Genomic DNA, 21,059 nt, shown 5'->3' with positions numbered 1-21,059 from the left:
CTGGATTTCAATTAAATTCGGTGAATTACCCTCTGGCCTATCAAGCTCTTTACTCCCGGTATCAAAACCCTCGTCGGTTGGCGAATCTTTATGTGAATCAGATCTTGGATTCACGGCCCGCATCTGTGTCTTCCTTACCACAATTGAAGAAATTCGTCACGACGCATCAGAATGCCATTCATGCCATCAAGGCATTACCCATTTCAGATCCGGCTGACTTCCTCTTGTTTTCACTAGCTTTGCGCAACCTCGATATACCATCTCGCCACTTGTTTGAGGGACAGTTATCCTCTGATGACTTTCCCACTCTCGCTCAGTTGCTCGAATTCACCAATCGACAGTTGCGAGTGTTGGAAAGCACTTCCGTCACCTCATTCATTGCGCCGAAGGGATCATTAAGACCTCAATCTCCAGCAGGCTCAGCGTCTGTTTCCCCATCGTCTGTGCCTTCATCCTCTGGTGTGCATCCTCGCCGCCCTGCTTACACTGGTGCGCGCCCTTCGTCGTCTTCCGCGTGTGTGTTTTGCTCGGCGAATCATTCTGTTCGCCAGTGTCGTGAGTTCAAGGCCATGAACGTTAATCAGCGACGAGCTTTCGTGACTGAAAGGCGGCTATGTAGAAATTGCATGTCGTCTTTCCATGCCACCGCTAAGTGCAGTTCGAGTCAGAGCTGTCACACATGCGGGGGACGACACCATACAATTCTCCATCTGGCATCTGCTGCCACTGCATCCCCTTCCGTTTCCTATGCTAGAAGGAAATCCCTTTCAACGGCAGAACGTCCTTCTTCGCCCTCTGTTTCATCAGAGGAGCCAACCCGTGCTGTCACCTCTCCGGGCACCTCAATAAGGGCTCGATCAGCGGGGATCTCGATGATGTCACGCCGGAGCCCTGAGGCGGGAGGATCAGTGTCGTCTCGAGCCTCGCCAGCTTCACCACCCTTTCATTCTTCCCACTCCTCTGGAAGTGGTTCCGAATGACTGCACTGGTCATCTCGCGGTTGTCTTACTCCGTCAAACAAACATCTGTCTTCGTCTTTCCGTCTGTTCTCTTCTTATCGTCTGTCTTCATCTCCGCGGTCTTCTTTGCGTCAGACCAATAATCCTGACTATCTCATGCCTACCGCTTGGATACGTCTTGATAACCGGCGGAATGTCGTGTTCGGCCGTGCTCTCCTGGATTCCGGCTGCCAGCACACCCTCATCACCCGTGAGTGGGCCTCCAAGCTTCGTCTATTCATCCACCCTGAAACCATTCAACTTCGCACCTTGAGTAACGCGGATCAGTTTCGCATTCAGGGGTACGCATACGTCACTCTCTATCACCAAGGGGATCCTCCCAATCTTATCATCAAAGCTTACGTTATTGACAGCCAAATAGATCCTCTTCCTGTCAAAGCATTCAACGGCCGGTGGCCTGAGTTTCAGAAACTCAGCCTGGCTGATCCACTCTTTTTTATTCCTCGTGCCATTGGAATGTTGATCGGCTCGGATGTGCTTCCTCATCTAGTTCTTCCTGGCACCTTGTGCCCATCGTCTGAGCTTCCAGGTGCATTATCTACCACCTTAGGTTGGGTACTTTATGGGCCGTATGCTCGCCATCGGAGGAAGACAAAACACGTGTCTTTCTCACCAGCCACTGTTCATAGTCGCATTCGACCTTCTAGACAAAACACTTTTCCGTCATTTTCAGCAGGGTCATCATCTGCTGTGTCTTCTCCATCCCCTTCTCAGCCCAAAGTCCTTCTATCAGAGGCCGCCTGCCATGTTCCTTCGGACAATACTGATTCTTCTGATGCTTCTGCCCGTATCTCATCATCTGATGTGATAAGTTCTCCTGTCATCACGGACCCTCTGAGCTCCCCGCGTCATTCAGATCAGGAACTTGTCAACATCGTTCGGCGTTTTTGGGAACTCGATAAAGTACCTGACGTGCTTCCTTTGACCCCTGCCGAGAAGGAGTGTGAAGTTCTGTATCGCGCTGAAGTCACTCGTGACTCCACTGGCAGATACACTGTTGGTTTGCCCTTCTCATCTTATCGTCTGGGTACCTCTGTCAATGTGGCGACTAGGCAGTTTCTTCGATTAGAAAATCGTCTAGAAAATAACCCTGATCTTCGTGTCGCCTATCATGAGTTTATGCGAGATTATCTCTCGAGTGGTCACATGGAATTGGTTCCTGAATCATTTGACCATCCTCGATATGAACCTTATTATATTCCTCATCATCCTGTACACCGTCCAGATGATCCTGCTACTAAAATTCGAGTTGTCTTCAACGCCTCTTGCGCATCTGCTAATGGCAAATCCCTCAACGATCTCCTGCTTACCGGCCCGAAGCTGCAAGCGGACATTTCCACTCTTCTGCTTCGTTTTCGTCTACATCAATTTGTTTTTACTGCCGATATCAGACAGATGTATCGACAGATCCTGATACGCCCTGAGCAAAGGGATTATCAACGCATCGTCTGGCGTTTCTCCAAACGGGAACCCCTCCAATATTACCGTCTGAACACAGTCACCTATGGAGTTTCCTCGGCTCCTTACCTAGCACTTAGAACCCTTCATCAGCTAGCTTCGGACGACGGACTCAGATTTCCTACGGCAAGGCAAGTCTTGCTGAATGAGATTTATGTCGATGACATCTTGACCGGCTGTTCATCCGAATCTGAAGCTCTTGAATTGCGAAAGCAGGTTCAAGACCTGCTCATGGCGGGTGGTTTTGAGCTGCGTAAATGGGCTACTAATCATCTTTCCCTGCTAGACGGTATCCCATCTGATCATCGTAGGGAATCCTCCTCTATTGACCCCCTTCTTCTTGACCGTGAACCAAGTCTCAAAATTCTGGGACTTGGATGGAATCCTGCATCTGATCACTTCTTTTATTCCGTCCGTTTAAACTCAACGACAGTCACCAAACGGAATGTGCTGAGTCAGATGGCTAGAATCTTCGATCCTTTGGGATGGCTAACTCCAGTCACTTTCTATGCCAAAATCTTCTTTCGTCAGCTCTGTCTACTTCATCTAGAATGGGATCAACCTCTCTCGAATGAGATTCAAAACCGGTGGTTGTGTAGTAAAGCGGATATTTGAAAATTATCGAAATTATTAGAATTATTATGCCGAGGAAATACGTTAAATTCAAAGAGTGATCGCGCCATATGTAAACTGATCTTATCTTAGCATAAGGATGTTTTGTTTTCCAATCAATGCTTTTCTTAGTTACCGTCTCCAGACGTCTCGACACTACGTTGGTGAAATCGATATATCTTTCACGGATAAGAAGAATACATTTAGATACGGGGAAATCTTGGCTTATCTGAGTTCAGTAAATACTTTTTGGTCACATTGACACAGCAGAAAATCCGTCCGGCTGTAGGCAAAATCGAAGTATGGTTCTTGCTGAGACTGCATAAAAATCTAGTTTGAACTGAGGTTGAAGGTCTGTTGGCGAAAAATGAAGAAGGATAAAAAATCTTTTAACCAATGATCTAATTGGCATGGTATCTTGTGGAATTGTTGGGGCGGTCTTAAGAGAAGTACGAGGTTACGATTTTTGTGGAGGAAAAGAAGAAGTTAGTATCGCTTAGGGTCTCTTATTGAGAAAGGTTGAGAATTAGAACGTCGGTCGCGAAACCGGACTTAGAGCAAAACAATTCCTTTTCAATATCAGAGTAATAAATTTAGTAGATGATAGAGATTTGAAGGAATTTCAAGTTTTTTTTGGAAGAAGGAATTGTTTTGGCTCTGAGAAAGGAAGAAGTCAGTATCGCTTAGGGTCTCTTAGTAAGAACGGTTAAATTAGGTCAGAAGTAGAAAACTAGGAATTTTTGGGATAAAGTTAGAATTTGTTTTTTTTTTAGAATCTCTTTGGAATAAATTAGGTCAGATCGGAGTTCGCGGATCGGGAGTGAAGTTTTATATAAGGAATTACACGTTTCGAGTGAACAGTTTGGAAAAATTAAAACTAGGTTTAGGCAGGGCCTAAAATACTCACCTAGCATCGTGGGATAAGGGCAAGTTTTTGGTTATTTACTTTTTAGTTTATTTGTTGATGTGTGAATGTTTTTTCTTTCAATGAAAATAAGTTTATTTGAGTAGTCCTGATTCTCCCAAATTCAAAGTTGATATATTGTTTCGTTTGTTTGAATAACAGATTATTTGAGACATTTTTAATTTTATAAAATTTTGGCCGTTGAGTCAACATTTCAAGGGATATTGTAACTTTGGTTATTTTTATTTTTTTTCTTTATTATATTTAATTTAAAATTTAAATCGATTTTCATTGACCCAATAATCCAGTCCCTAGAGAAGAAAATTCAACTAATAAGACCTGTCCATTGAAGCGACAGGCCGGACTTACGTATAAAATCTTTGGTAAACTTACATAATTATTAATTCTCCGAGACCTCTGGAAAACCGCTCTTCCAGGGGTTAAAAGAACATCTCAACCGGAGATAAGTGAACGATTGGTCAACATTCTCCGACCAACCCGTTCATGACAAATTGGTGACAGCTTAAGGGATATTAGTTGATTTTTATTTCTCTGGGATGATATGACAAATTGGTGATAGTTTAAGAGATAATTTTTTTTTTGACTGGGATCGGATATTTTTCAAAAAGTTAAATTGTGGTAGTTGAAATTTTGAGGATTGATAATATTGAAGTATTAGAGTAAAGTTTGAGAAAGAAACTGTTGAATTGGGAGACTTTTGGATGAATAGACCTTGTACTCTTTGTGTATGATTAATATATTGGAATTTGAATTATTTTGAGCGTATTGTTGTTTTTATCAGGGGTGAAAACATTTAATTTTGTTGAGGTGGAGGAGTGTGTCGGATTCTGATTTTTTTATATTTAGGTATGTTATTTAGGAAGTTGGAGAAAATCAGCTGTTGGGCCTGAATTATACTTAGTTAATTTATTTCGTTGAACGTTAATTTTCTAAATCTATAAGTAGAAGTGAATAAATAATTTTCATAATTAATTAGAGGTATTTGTTTTGAGACATTTGTTTTAATTGAAGTGATTTTCTTTTAAGTAAGTTTTGGTTTATACTCTAATTTTCAAAATTTGAAAAAGAGTTTCAAGTAGACATTGAAGTCAGGTTTGTGCTAGTTTTGGAATTTACAGTTTTCGGTGTTAGAAAGAAATTTAGGGATTTTCAGGAAAAGGTCAGACAGTTGATCAACGTGGGATACCAAATATATAAGGGTGAAGGTAAAATATTGTATTGGTTGTATCATTTGTATTATTTTTTGATATTCAAATTTAATTAAAAAAAAAAAAAAAAAAAAAAAAAAAAAAAAATGTCGATTACACCTCCTCTACCTGGTACTGTTAATAGCGCTACTTCAGTTAATGCGCCAGGCGGAAATCCACCTGTGAATCCGGCAATAGTAAATTTGCAACGTTATTCGCTAGGAATGATGTCGACTACCTTAGAAAATTTTTCAGGAAAAGAAGTTTTAAGATATTTTGATAAATTGGAACTAAGGGCGAAATTAGAAGGATGGAGTGAGGACGAAACCCTCACTCTATTGAAACTAAAATTAGTAGGCGAAGCATACAGCTATTTTAAATCAGATGTTACTTTAAATTTATTGACTTATGCAGAATTAAAATTGAGACTAACTGAAAAATTTATGTCGCAAAAATTACCGGGGGAATGTCAGTGGAATTTGAGTAGATGTATACAAAGACAAGATGAGGATGTATCTTCATTTTGTACCAGATTAAAAACTATTGGCGCAGAATTATTAACTGAAGATTTGATCGGAGCGACGAAAGAGGAAGAATTGGGTATTAGAAAGATAAATAGGAATTTGATTTTAAATCAATTTAAAATGGGACTTCGAAAAGATATTATGAAAGAGGTTGGTATGTTTTTGTTACTAGAGAAAAATTTGGATTTAGAAAAAGCGGAAGAATTGGTAAAATTACATGAAATGAAAAATAGAATTATTCAGGGATACAGGTCATTTAATTCAAAAATATCGGTAATTGAATGTGAAATAACTTGCCAATTATGCGAGAAGAAAGGACATATTGCGAAAAATTGTAGGAATACTGGATTAAGTGGGGGAAAAAGAGGACAAAATGTTGAGAATATTTGTTTTTCGTGTGGTCAATTAGGTCATTTCGCAAGAGAATGTAGGAATAATGCGAGAGCGATACATAAAGCTCAAGGAGTGCGAATTATCGATAATCAGCCGGGGCGCTGGGTAAAGGAATGTGCTAGGAACGATCGTGAGATAGAACCAGGAGGACGAAAAGATTTTGACATTGGAACGATACATATTAATAGAAATTTTTCACGAAAAATAAATTTGCCATTCGAAAAGACGAAAAAGACTATAGAGATGAGAAATGAAGTTGAGTCGTGTAATCAGGGATTAAGTATTATGGGATCATGGGGAAAATTTGAAGAGAATCGTGTAAATCAAGTTAGGTCGGAGAAACTAAGCGAGAAAGAGAAATTGCCGGTAAATACGTGTAATAAGGATGTCGATATTCAGAACGGATTGCGTTCTCCAAAAATGCGGCTACCTAGTAGAGAAATTAGGGAACGTACGGTCTTGGTCATTCCAGAAGTACATTTGGTAGGAATGCATGACGTACCCCACTTGATTAGATTAAGTATCAACGGAAATATAGGTGTTTGTTTGATAGATACAGGGGCAGCGGTGTCTCTCGTAAAAAGGGGATTGATCTCAAGAGACGAGGTCAATGAATACGGTGTTGACTGCGAGCTAACTAGCGTATCGGGTCACAATTTACGTACCTGGGGTACGGCGAATATTACTGTAAGTCCAATAGCAGAAAGATTTAAGACAGATTGGACAGTTATATTAGTGGATGATGAAACATTAGGGAACGTTGATATAATACTAGGTAGGGATTTTCTTAAGGAAAATCAAGCGCATATTAAGTATGAAGCCGAACCATCGGTAACTATGTGGGGAAGAGAGTTTAAATTTCTGAATAAAGATTTGAATGAAGGTATATATACAGGGGACAGATATACGGAGGAAAAGAAAGAGGAAATACAAGTTAATAAAGTGCGGAAAAGGGTGACTTTTGCAGATGATATTTTGGAAAAATTTAAGGTTAATAGAAAGTTGACGAATATTAAGGATATAGGTACTCAGACGGAAAATTACGTGGAGAAAGGAAATTTAGCGATGAGGGATATCGGTATTCAAGTGGAAGGTATAGCGGAAATTGAAAAAATAAAAGTGGACAAAACGATAGGAATGACAGAAAGAGATCAGAAAAAAATTCATGAAAATGAAAAATTGATTGGAAATTATGAGGAGAATAAATTTTGGGAGACGGACATTATATCGGAAAAGAGGGTTAGTATACCAGCGCGTACGGAAGCTTTAGTACCAGCAAAATTGAAAAGAGATATAGAAGGGACAGACCTAGTATGTGAACCACTGGAGCAAGGTATTGGATTCATTTACGTTGCGAATTGTTTGATGAAAAAATCAGAAAAATTGTGGATTCGAGTAGTAAATATATCTTATGAGGAAATTACATTAGAAAAACGACAAAAACTTGCTAAAGCAATGTCTTGCGAAGTATTGAACGAGAAAGAAAAACGGAAAGGTCAATTAATAGGTCGTATAAATTTTGAAGAGAAAGGTTGGGAACTTAGCGGATTTGATTTCGGACATTTAGGTGCAGATACACAGAAAGAACTTAAGAAACTTATTTTAGAATATCAGGAACTTTTTTTTGACGACAATGATAAATTGACTAGTACTACTAAGGTGAAACACGGTATAACGTTAGAACCAGGGACCCAACCAATTTGTAAAGCTCCATATAGAATTCCCTATCATCAGAGGGAAGTGTTACAAAAAGAAATCGATCGATTATTAGAATCAGGAATAATTAGACCTTCGTTTAGTCCATGGTCTGCTCCCGTAGTTTTGATTACAAAAAAATCATCGAATGGAGAAGAAAAAATAAGAATGTGTATTGATTATCGGGGACTTAATAATGTTACGAAAACTGAGTACTATCCATTGCCAAATATCTCAGACTTAATTCAAAATTATCAGTCGGGAACGAGAGCGTTGTTTACGGTCATTGACGTGGCGGAAGCTTATCATCAAATTGATATGGAGGAAAAAGATATACCTCTAACGGGCTTCAGTACCTTTCAAGGTCACTATGAGTATACAAAGATGCCATTCGGTTTGAAAAATGCACCGTCTACGTTTCAACGGTTCATGAATATTATGTTATCGGGACTTACAGGTGATATTTGTATGGTTTATTTAGACGATATTATTATTTTCAATTCCACTGGGAAGGAAGATCATTTGAATGGGATAAGGAAGGTTTTCGATAGATTGAAAGAAGCGAATGTGAAACTTAAGCCGAAGAAATGTCAGTTTTTGTTGAAAAAAGTAAAATATTTAGGTCACATAATTACACAAAATGGTGTTCTTCCAGATCCAGAAAAGATAGAATCTATTCATAATTTCCCTATTCCGAAAACAGTGAAAGGAGTGAGGTCATTTTTAGGATTAATAAATTGGTATCGACGATTTATTCCAAATGCAGCAGAATTAATAACTCCTTTGTCGAATTTAACGAAAAAAGATGTAAAGTTTGAAATTACTTCGGAAGTTTTGGATGCTATATCAAAATTGAAATCTGTTTTAACGTCGGATAAAATTCTTATTTTTCCAGATTTTAGTCAACCTTTTATTGTAGCAACAGATGCTTCGGGGTTAGGAGTAGGTGCGGTATTAAGTCAACTAAGAGACGGATATGAGAGGCCAATAGCCTTCGCAAGTAGAAATTTCAAAAAGGCAGAATTAAATTATTCAACAACAGAGAAAGAACTTTTTGGTGTAATTTTTGGAATTCAGTCATTTAGATGCTATTTATACGGAAGAAAATTCACGGTAATTTCCGACCATCGACCATTGAGATGGCTTCTTACTTTGAAAGATCCTGGATCTAGACTTGCTAGATGGGCATTGACTTTAGCTGACTATGACTTTTCAATTATTCATCGACAAGGAAAATTACATGGAAATGCGGATGCGTTGAGTCGGATGTATTGTAAGGATGATAATTTTATAGATATGGAATATGATGAATTTGAAGAATATAAGCGGTTACATACGATCCCAGAAATGAAAAATTTTTCAATCAAAGAGGGAAATTTATTTTCAGTTTCAGAAAATTGGGCATTGGCCCATTGTGTATCTAAAGATTTGGCTATGGGGGCTGGGATCGCATTGCAATTTAAACAAAATTTTGGTTCAGTAGGAATGCTTAAACAACAAAATAAAAATATAGGGGAAGTGGCAGAGTTAAATCTTCCAGAAAGAAATATTTATTATATGGTAACGAAAGATCGCTATTACGAAAAACCATCATATAGAGGAATATGGAATGCACTTCGAAATTTAAAGGTTAGTTGTGAAAAGAATGAGGATAGATATTTAGCCATGCCGATGATAGGTTGCGGCCTCGATAAATTAGAATGGGAAAAAGTATCGGAAATGATTAAATTTATATTTTATAATTCGGATATTCAGGTGCGAATATATACAGGTAGTAAGGTAGTGTCATCTATTCATGTTAAAGAAAATGAACATTTAGAGCCGGAATGGGACAGAGAATTATTAAGGAAAGCTCAAGAAAATGACTCTTATTGTCAAGGGGTTCGATTAAATTTCAATTCAGGAGGAGAAGATATCGACGGTAATTTTTATCTTTCGAAAGATAGTATAATTTACAAAATAGAGGAAGATGGGGATAAGTTAATTGTACCACGGAAATTTGTGCGAAAAGTATTACGGGATTTTCATGATTCACCAATGGCGGGTCATCAAGGACAACAGAAAACATTGAGTAGTTTGAGGAAAAGATTTTTTTGGCCAAATATGAGAACAGAAGTAATAAATTATTGTAAAAGTTGCGAGACTTGTAATGAAAGAAAAACATCTCCCCATCATAAGAAAGCGCCATTACAACATTTCACACCGACTACCAAACCTTGGGAATTAACATCTATGGATATAGTAGGGCCGTTTGTAACTTCTCTTAATGGAAATCGATATTTGTTAACGTTTCAGGATTATTTTACGAAATATATAGAAGCTATACCATTAGCGGACCAAAAAGCCGATACGATTGCTAGGGCATTTGTAGAAAACATTATTGTGAGACATGGTACACCAGAAAAATTATTGACCGATAAAGGTGCAAATTTCACCTCAAGTTTGTTCAAAGAAGTATGTAAAATTTTAGGAATTAAAAAGATTCAGACATCGAGTTATGCACCGACTACGAACGGACAAATTGAACGTATGCATAGGGTATTAAAAGATATGTTATCTCATTTTATAAGTAGTGATCAAAGAGATTGGGACAAGTGGATTCCTTTTGTAGTCATGGCGTATCGTGGAAATATTCATTCATCAACAGGGTATAGTCCCTTTTTCCTCATGCATGGTAGAGAACAAGTATTGCCTACAGATAGTTTCATAGTATCTGATAGAGTTAGGTATGATTATGACGATAATTACGCAGCGGAATTAACGGAAAGATTGAGAAGAGTATATAGAAAGGTGTATCAGACCACAGAAAAAGTGAAAACAGATAGGGTTAAGAAATTCAATGAAAATACGGTGGACCCTCAATTTTGCGTAGGAGAATTAGTTTATTTGAAGGAAATAGCGATAAAACAAGGAATATCAAAGAAATTGACGAAACCTTGGGTAGGACCTTATAGAATCGTGGAAATTCTTGGCCCAGTTACGTGTAGAATAAGAAAATGCGGGGGTAAAGATGAACAAGTCGTTCATGTAAATAGATTGAAACTTTATAGAGTTAGAAATGAATTTGAGACGGATATAGAAGAACCCGACGTTTCGGAGAAAGTAGATACGGACGGTAGCGATACCGAGTCAGATGAGGAGCGTACTGAGATAAGAGAATTTTCGCCAATGATGATTCCGATGTGGAACCGAGCGCAATTTGAAAATGAGGAACAAGAAGAAAGTGAGGAAATAGAGGACGAGGAAATCCCTCTACGTAGATCGACTAGAGTACGTCGCCCACCGGATCGATGGGGTTGGGATTAATAGATAACGGTACATACAGATAAATCCATTGTAATATAGATTATTCATATTTTGGTAAATTTTTCGACATTTTGGATAGGTAATGGAAATTTTGGTGATTTTTTTTTAGGTTTGACGAATTATGGAAACTTTGTTTTTTTTGGAGACTTTTGATAATTGCGTAGAATGATTGATAATTGATAATATTGGTGAAATTTGATTAATTTTATTTCAGATTAGGGAACTTGGGGAAGTATAGCGAAGTGAAAATTGTAGGTTAGGTGTAGTGTAGGCTGTTCGGGAGATAAGATAATTATTTTTTTTGCAATTTGTGGATGATATAAAACAGAGTTTGCTTTCAATTTCAAAATTTAACGGGTAACGTGGGACACAGGTCCCTCAGGGAATTGAGTCGACCCTGCCCAACGTGAGATTCTAGTGGCTCCTTCTTCCAAGGACGTCACTACCGGATATAGGGTCCCCGTTTTGGGATATGGATGTCTCATTTTTTATATTTTTGTTTTTATTATGTTATGTTTCAGAAAAAAAAAGGAATTTTATAGAGTTTTATTTGGAAATCAGAATAGATAATTTGAGATAACATAAAGGAGACATTCAACCCAAGGGTTTGACAGTGAAATATATGGAATAATTTTTTTTTTTGGTAAATTTCATGAACGTTTATGGTGGTTATGTTCATATAATTAGTTGGTTTGAGATTTTTTTAAATTTTTTTTGATTGATTATGAAATTTTAAGGGATATAATGATATTTAGTTAGAGCGAAATAATGCACAGATTTTTTTTTGTTTTGTAATATTTTATGGAAAATTGCAAATTCAAGAGTCTACAACGAAAGATGGAAGTAACTTCAGGAAGATGTATGGATCGAATCCGAGTTAACGGAATAACCTTACTTCCAATCATGTGTGTTGATGTCCAAAACTGAAATGCTATCATGACGTCAGACAATACAGATCAATGTGGATTATTACTGAATATTACCTGAGAAGTGACGATCACCTTTTCGATAAACTGGTTAGAGAGTTGATCAATCAATGGGCCTTAGATAAAGAGGAGCTTTAGAGAAAAGCTGAGAAGAAGACGAGGAAGAAGATATGTTGACTGAAGAAGATTACATTATTGAGGAAGAAGAAGATGGGATTACAATGGAACTGAGGATAAAGAAGATGCTCAGAGAATCCTGAATCTTGAAACCAAGATGATGTAAATGGTAGAAGTATGCTAATGGTTTAGCAGTACAGTAGACGTCGTTGGACGACGAGTATGTTTGATTTGGGAGAAATGGCTCCCTCACCGATAGTCGAGTATTCATGAATGGACTTCAATGGTATTCAACGTTGTATTTCGCACGATTAAATATGGCCTTGGAATTATATGACCGACAGTCCTTATTTGAAAGTTTGTATGGAAAAATAAAGCTAGCTAGTCTATGAAATATAAGTCCTATGAGAGAAATGAATCGTCATCAAGCAGAAGAAGAGCAGATCACCAGAACTTTGATGGATGTCGAAGTAAAAGGTTATTTCCGTGACGAAGATGAGATCCAAAGAAGAAATATAGTACCATTCCACCAGACAATCCTATGAAGCAGTATAATGGAACCAGAAAGTGCCGCGATAGTGAAATTTTGAAATCCCGAAAAGTGAACAAACTCCATGCTGGAGTTAGTGAAGTGCATAAGAGAAAAATATTTCGAATTGATTTGATTGTTTTGATTTTTTTTTTTGTTTTATTACATATTAGGATTTGGATTTTATCTTTTTCATTTTATTTGAGTAGATAATATTTGATATGAATTATTGAATAATGTCGGAAAACATACCACCATAGACTTTAAGACCTTAGGGTAGGTAGAGATGATATAGTTTCTCTTTAAGGTTAGTTTTTGAAAAGTTTGGTTAATAGGTTTTTGTTTTATTTTGTATCTGTTAGTAAGCAGTTTGATATTGGATAATGATGAGTTTTTAGTTTAAGAATGAAAAATTTAAATTACTTTGAGTCAGTATCATTTTGATATAGGAGTTACAGTTATTGTGATTATTGGAGAGGAAGGACTATTAAATTAATAAGGATGAAAGTAAGGGAAAAGTTATGGCATCCGATGCCACAACTTTTTCGGATAAGGGTGTGATGTAGTAAAGCGGATATTTGAAAATTATCGAAATTATTAGAATTATTATGCCGAGGAAATACGTTAAATTCAAAGAGTGATCGCGCCATATGTAAACTGATCTTATCTTAGCATAAGGATGTTTTGTTTTCCAATCAATGCTTTTCTTAGTTACCGTCTCCAGACGTCTCGACACTACGTTGGTGAAATCGATATATCTTTCACGGATAAGAAGAATACATTTAGATACGGGGAAATCTTGGCTTATCTGAGTTCAGTAAATACTTTTTGGTCACATTGACACAGCAGAAAATCCGTCCGGCTGTAGGCAAAATCGAAGTATGGTTCTTGCTGAGACTGCATAAAAATCTAGTTTGAACTGAGGTTGAAGGTCTGTTGGCGAAAAATGAAGAAGGATAAAAAATCTTTTAACCAATGATCTAATTGGCATGGTATCTTGTGGAATTGTTGGGGCGGTCTTAAGAGAAGTACGAGGTTACGATTTTTGTGGAGGAAAAGAAGAAGTTAGTATCGCTTAGGGTCTCTTATTGAGAAAGGTTGAGAATTAGAACGTCGGTCGCGAAACCGGACTTAGAGCAAAACAATTCCTTTTCAATATCAGAGTAATAAATTTAGTAGATGATAGAGATTTGAAGGAATTTCAAGTTTTTTTTGGAAGAAGGAATTGTTTTGGCTCTGAGAAAGGAAGAAGTCAGTATCGCTTAGGGTCTCTTAGTAAGAACGGTTAAATTAGGTCAGAAGTAGAAAACTAGGAATTTTTGGGATAAAGTTAGAATTTGTTTTTTTTTTAGAATCTCTTTGGAATAAATTAGGTCAGATCGGAGTTCGCGGATCGGGAGTGAAGTTTTATATAAGGAATTACACGTTTCGAGTGAACAGTTTGGAAAAATTAAAACTAGGTTTAGGCAGGGCCTAAAATACTCACCTAGCATCGTGGGATAAGGGCAAGTTTTTGGTTATTTACTTTTTAGTTTATTTGTTGATGTGTGAATGTTTTTTCTTTCAATGAAAATAAGTTTATTTGAGTAGTCCTGATTCTCCCAAATTCAAAGTTGATATATTGTTTCGTTTGTTTGAATAACAGATTATTTGAGACATTTTTAATTTTATAAAATTTTGGCCGTTGAGTCAACATTTCAAGGGATATTGTAACTTTGGTTATTTTTATTTTTTTTCTTTATTATATTTAATTTAAAATTTAAATCGATTTTCATTGACCCAATAATCCAGTCCCTAGAGAAGAAAATTCAACTAATAAGACCTGTCCATTGAAGCGACAGGCCGGACTTACGTATAAAATCTTTGGTAAACTTACATAATTATTAATTCTCCGAGACCTCTGGAAAACCGCTCTTCCAGGGGTTAAAAGAACATCTCAACCGGAGATAAGTGAACGATTGGTCAACATTCTCCGACCAACCCGTTCATGACAGTTGCAGTTTCAATCCCAGCTTCCCACGTTGACAGAGCTTCACATACCACGATTCATCCCTGCCGTTTCTTCTTCTGTTCATCGCTTCATCGGCTTCTGTGATGCCTCTGAATCCGGCTATGCTGCAGTTGTTTATCTAAGCACTCCTACATCGTCCGGTCGATTCCACGTGTCTCTTCTAGCGGCCAAATCCAAAATTTCTCCTTGTAAGGCAATGTCCCTGCCTCGTCTAGAACTCTGCGGTGCCCACCTTCTCGCAGAACTCATGCATCATTTGTCTACCCGCGTTTTACAGAATCTCAGTGCTGACTATATTGCCTTTTGCGATTCTTCTGTTGCCTTGTCGTGGATCCGTGGTGAGAGTCACAGGTGGAAGACATTTGTTGGCAATCGAGTCGCTGAGATACAGGATTTGATTCCTTCTAATTGCTGGAGGCATGTGATATCTGAAGACAATCCAGCTGATTGCGCCTCTCGAGGATTGATGCCCTCAGATATTCATCACCACCCATTGTGGTGGCGCGGTCCTCCTTGGTTGTCTCTCGACCCATCCTCGTGGCCTCTTTCCTCTGTCGATTCATCTCAAACTGAACAGGTGGACGACGAAGCAAAGCCGATCTCCTCCTTAATGTTAGCGGCCATCTCCAATGAACCCACCTTCATAGAACGTTTCTCTTCGTATCTTCGTCTCAAGCGCGTAACTGCCTTTTGTCGACGTTTCATGGTAAATGCTCGTCGTCCATCTTTCCCTCGCTCAGGTTTCCTCTCCTCTATTGAGCTTCAAGAAGCTGAAATTTGTTTGATACGTCTAGTTCAGTCTCTGCATTTCGCTGAGGAGCTAGCTGAACTTAAAAAACCTTCTTCTCGTCATCGGCTTGTCATGAAACTCCATCTCTTTCTCGACAATCATGAACTTATACGTGTCGGTGGTCGCCTTTCAGCCTCCTTACTACCTTATAAACACAAACATCCTGTTCTCCTACCCAAAAATCATCATCTCACGCATCTGATCATTGATGATGCCCATTATCGCTACCTGCGTGACATCCGAGTCCAAGAAAATCAACAATGTGGAATGGCTTGGATAATTGTTCATTAAACAAAAAGAAGGGAATAAGAACAGTCCCTTATACCAAAGTGGTTTCCTTAGACACGCGTGTCAAGCTTTCGTCCCTGTGCAATACGATGGAAAGTGTTAGAATGAGAAACATTGAAGAAAATAACAAACGAATGAAATCAAAAACAGAAGTCAGTCGTGCATTTGTGGTTACAGCAGCAATTGACCTTACCACGTAAAAGATTATAGCTACCTGCGTGTCATCCGAGTCCAAGAAAATCAACAATGTGGAATGGCTTACTTGTATAATTGTTCATTAAACAAAAAGAAGGGAATAAGAACAGTCCCTTATACCAAAGTGGTTTACTTAGACACGTGTGTCAAGCTTTCGTCCCTGTGCAATACGATGAAAAGTGTTAGAATGAGAAACTTTGAAGGAAATAACAAACAAATGAAATCAACAACAGAAGTCAGTCGTGCATTTGTGGTTACAGCAGCAATTGACCTTACCACGTTAAGGATTATAGCTACCTGCGTGTCATCCGAGTCCAAGAAAATCAATAATGTGGAATGGCTTACTTGGATAATTGATCATCATACAGAAAGAAGGGAATAAGAACAGTCCCTTATACCAATGTGGTTTCCTTAGACACGTGTGTCAAGCTTTCGTCCCTGTGCAATACGATGAGAAGTGTTAGAATGAGAAACATTGAAGGAAATAACAAACAAATCAAATCAACAACAGAAGTCAGTCGTGCATTTGTGATTACAGCAGCAATTGACCTTACCACGTGGGAGATTATAGATACCTGCGTGACATCCGAGTCCACGAAAATCAACAATGTGGAATGACTTACTTGGATAATTGATCATTATACAGAAAGAATGAAGTAAGAACAGTCCCTTATACCAAAGTGGTTTCCTTAGACACGTGTGTCAAGCTTTCGTCCCTGTGCAATACGATGAGAAGTGTTAGAATGAGGAACATTGAAGGAAATAACAAACAAATGAAATCAACAACAGAAGTCAGCCGTCCAATTGTGGTTACAGCAGCAATTGACCTTACCACGTGGGAGATTATAGCTACCCGCGTGTCATCCGAGTCCAAGAAAATCAACAATGTGGAATGGCTTACTTGGATAATTGTTCATTAAACAAAAAGAAAGGAAATAAGAACATTCCCTCATACCAAAGTGGTTTCCTTAGGCACGTGTGTCAAGCTTTCGTCCCTGTGCAATACGATGAAAAGTGTTAGAATGAGAATCATAGAATGAAATAACAAACAAATGAAATCAACAACCGAAGTCAGTAGTGCATTTGTGGTTACAGCAGCAATTGACCTTACCACGTGGGATATTATAGCTACCTGCGTGACATCCGAGTCCAAGAAAATCAACAATGTGGAATGGCTTACTTGGATAATTGTTCATTAAACAAAAAGAAGGGAATAAGAACAGTCTCTTATACCAAAGTGGTTTCCTTAGACACGCGTGTCAAGCTTTCGTCCTTGTGCAATACGATGAAAAGTGTTAGAATGAGAAACATAGAAGGAAATAACAAACAAATGAAATCAACAACAGAAGTCAGTCGTGCATTTGTGGTTACAGCGGCCATTGACCTTACCACGTGGGAGATTATAGCTACCTGCGAGACATCCGAGTCCAAGAAAATCAACAATGTGGAATGGCCTACTCGGATAATTGTTGATTAAACAAAAAAAAAGGAAATAAGAACAGTCCTTTATACCAAAGTGGTTTCCTTAGACACGTGTGTCAAGCTTTCATCCCTCAGCAATACGACAGAAAGTGTTAGAGTAAGAAACATTGAAGGAAATAACAAACGAATGAAATCAACAACAGAAGTCAACCGTCCAGTTTTGGTTACAGCAGCATTGACCTTACCACGTGGGAGGAAATCAAAAATGTGGAATGGCTTAATAGGATGCAATACGATGAGAAATGTTAGAATGAGAAACATTAAAGGAAATAACAAACAAATGAAATCAACAACAGAAGTCAGTCGTGCATTTGTGGTTACAGCAGCAATTGACCTTACCACGTAAAAGATAATAGCTACCTGCGTGTCATCCGAGTCCAAGAAAATCAACAATGTGGAATGGCTTACTTGGATAATTGATCATTATACAGAAAGAAGGGAATAAGAACAGTCCCTTATACCAAAGTGGTTTCCTTAGACACGCGTGTCAAGCTTTCGTCCCTGTGCAATACGATGAAAAGTGTTAGAATGAGAATCATTGAAGAAAATAACAAACGAATGAAATCAACAACAGAAGTCAGTCGTGCATTTGTGATTACAGCAGCAATTGACCTTACCACGTGGGAGATTATAGCTACCTGCGTGACATCCGAGTCCAAGAAAATCAACAATGTGGAATGGCTTACTTGGATAATTGATCATTATACAAAAAGAAGGGAATAAGAACAGTCCCTTATACCAAAGTGGTTTCCTTAGACACGTGTGTCAAGCTTTCGTCCCTGTGCAATACGATGAGAAATGTTAGAATGAGAAACATTAAAGGAAATAACAAACAAATGAAATCAACAACAGAAGTCAGTCGTGCATTTGTGGTTACAGCAGCAATTGACCTTACCACGTAAAAGATAATAGCTACCTGCGTGTCATCCGAGTCCAAGAAAATCAACAATGTGGAATGACTTACTTGGATAATTGATCATTATACAGAAAGAAGGGAATAAGAACAGTCCCTTATACCAAAGTGGTTTCCTTAGACACGCGTGTCAAGCTTTCGTCCCTGTGCAATACGATGAAAAGTGTTAGAATGAGAATCATTGAAGAAAATAACAAACGAATGAAATCAACAACAGAAGTCAGTCGTGCATTTGTGGTTACAGCAGCAATTGACCTCACCACGTGGGAGATTATAGCTACCTGCGTGACATCCGAGTCCAAGAAAATCAACAATGTGGAATGGCTTACTTGGATAATTGTTCATTAAACAAAAAGAAGGGAATAAGAACAGTCCCTTATACCAAAGTGGTTTCCTTAGACACGCGTGTCAAGCTTTCGTCCCTGTGCAATACGATGAAAAGTGTTAGAATGAGAAACATTGAAGGAAATAACAAACAAATGAAATCAACATTAGAAGTCAGTCGTGCATTTGTGGTTACAGCAGCAATTGACCTTACCACGTGGGAGATTATAGCTACCTGCGTGACATCCGAGTCCAAGAAAATCAACAATGTGGAATGGCCTACTTGGATAATTGTTGATTAAACAAAAAAAAAATAAGAACAGTCCCTTATACCAAAGTGGTTTCCTTAGACACGTGTGTCAAGCTTTCGTCCCTGTGCAATACGATGAAAAGTGTTAGAATGAGAAACATAGAAGGAAATAACAAACAAATGAAATCAACAACAGAAGTCAGTCGTGCATTTGTGGTTACAGCAGCAATTGACCTTACCACGTGGGAGCTTATAGCTACCTGCGTGACATCCGAGTCCAAGAAAATCAACAATGTGGAACGGCTTACTTGGATAATTGTTCATTAAACAAAAAGAAGGGAATAAGAACAGTCCCTTATACCAAAGTGGTTTACTTAGACACGTGTGTCAAGCTTTCGTCCCTGTGCAATACGATGAAAAGTGTTAGAATGAGAAACATTGAAAGAAATAACAAACAAATGAAATCAACAACAGAAGTCAGTCGTGCATTTGTGGTTACAGCAGCAATTGACCTTACCACGTTAAGGATTATAGCTACCTGCGTGTCATCCGAGTCCAAGAAAATCAATAATGTGGAATGGCTTACTTGGATAATTGATCATCATACAGAAAGAAGGGAATAAGAACAGTCCCTTATACCAATGTGGTTTCCTTAGACACGTGTGTCAAGCTTTCGTCCCTGTGCAATACGATGAGAAGTGTTAGAATGAGAAACATTGAAGGAAATAACAAACAAATCAAATCAACAACAGAAGTCAGTCGTGCATTTGTGATTACAGCAGCAATTGACCTTACCACGTGGGAGATTATAGATACCTGCGTGACATCCGAGTCCACGAAAATCAACAATGTGGAATGACTTACTTGGATAATTGATCATTATACAGAAAGAATGAAGTAAGAACAGTCCCTTATACCAAAGTGGTTTCCTTAGACACGTGTGTCAAGCTTTCGTCCCTGTGCAATACGATGAGAAGTGTTAGAATGAGGAACATTGAAGGAAATAACAAACAAATGAAATCAACAACAGAAGTCAGCCGTCCAATTGTGGTTACAGCAGCAATTGACCTTACCACGTGGGAGATTATAGCTACCCGCGTGTCATCCGAGTCCAAGAAAATCAACAATGTGGAATGGCTTACTTGGATAATTGTTCATTAAATAAAAAGAAAGGAAATAAGAACATTCCCTCATACCAAAGTGGTTTCCTTAGGCACGTGTGTCAAGCTTTCGTCCCTGTGCAATACGATGAAAAGTGTTAGAATGAGAATCATAGAATGAAATAACAAACAAATGAAATCAACAACCGAAGTCAGTAGTGCATTTGTGGTTACAGCAGCAATTGACCTTACCACGTGGGATATTATAGCTACCTGCGTGACATCCGAGTCCAAGAAAATCAACAATGTGGAATGGCTTACTTGGATAATTGTTCATTAAACAAAAAGAAGGGAATAAGAACAGTCTCTTATACCAAAGTGGTTTCCTTAGACACGCGTGTCAAGCTTTCGTCCTTGTGCAATACGATGAAAAGTGTTAGAATGAGAAACATAGAAGGAAATAACAAACAAATGAAATCAACAACAGAAGTCAGTCGTGCATTTGTGGTTACAGCGGCCATTGACCTTACCACGTGGGAGATTATAGCTACCTGCGAGACATCCGAGTCCAAGAAAATCAACAATGTGGAATGGCCTACTCGGATAATTGTTGATTAAACAAAAAAACAGGAAATAAGAACAGTCCTTTATACCAAAGTGGTTTCCTTAGACACGTGTGTCAAGCTTTCATCCCTCAGCAATACGACAGAAAGTGTTAGAGTAAGAAACATTGAAGGAAATAACAAACGAATGAAATCAACAACAGAAGTCAGTCGTGCATTTGTGGTTACAGCAGCAATTGACCTTACCACGTAAAAGATAATAGCTACCTGCGTGTCATCCGAGTCCAAGAAAATCAACAATGTGGAATGGCTTACTTGGATAATTGATCATTATACAGAAAGAAGGGAATAAGAACAGTCCCTTATACCAAAGTGGTTTCCTTAGACACGCGTGTCAAGCTTTCGTCCCTGTGCAATACGATGAAAAGTGTTAGAATGAGAAACATTGAAGA

General features: G+C 38.3%; 1 protein-coding gene across 1 annotated transcript; it reads left to right on the top strand.

Annotated features, from left to right (window-relative positions):
- Positions 1-492: 492 nt before the first annotated feature.
- Positions 493-15,526, top strand: LOC123686649. Its single transcript, XM_045626864.1, has 3 exons — positions 493-3,068; positions 14,686-15,408; positions 15,497-15,526. The coding sequence occupies exons 1-3, from the start codon at positions 1,116-1,118 to the stop codon at positions 15,524-15,526; spliced, it is 2,706 nt and encodes a 901-aa protein (XP_045482820.1). The 5' UTR covers positions 493-1,115.
- The last annotated feature ends 5,533 nt before the right edge of the window (positions 15,527-21,059 follow it).

Source organism: Harmonia axyridis, chromosome X, assembly GCF_914767665.1.
Source record: "Harmonia axyridis chromosome X, icHarAxyr1.1, whole genome shotgun sequence".
In the NCBI taxonomy this organism is placed as follows: domain Eukaryota; kingdom Metazoa; phylum Arthropoda; class Insecta; order Coleoptera; family Coccinellidae; genus Harmonia; species Harmonia axyridis.
This window is presented reverse-complemented; position numbering and strand designations above follow the sequence as displayed.

Excerpts from the sequence above, each read along its gene's own strand:
- LOC123686649 (XM_045626864.1), top strand. The coding sequence starts at position 1,116 with ATGCCTACCGCTTGGATACGTCTTGATAACCGGCGGAATGTCGTGTTC. Across the intron at positions 3,069-14,685 it reads ATGAGATTCAAAACCGGTGG|TTGCAGTTTCAATCCCAGCT; the intron begins TTGTGTAGTAAA and ends CGTTCATGACAG. Across the intron at positions 15,409-15,496 it reads CCTTTTGTCGACGTTTCATG|TTCAGTCTCTGCATTTCGCT; the intron begins GTAAATGCTCGT and ends TGATACGTCTAG.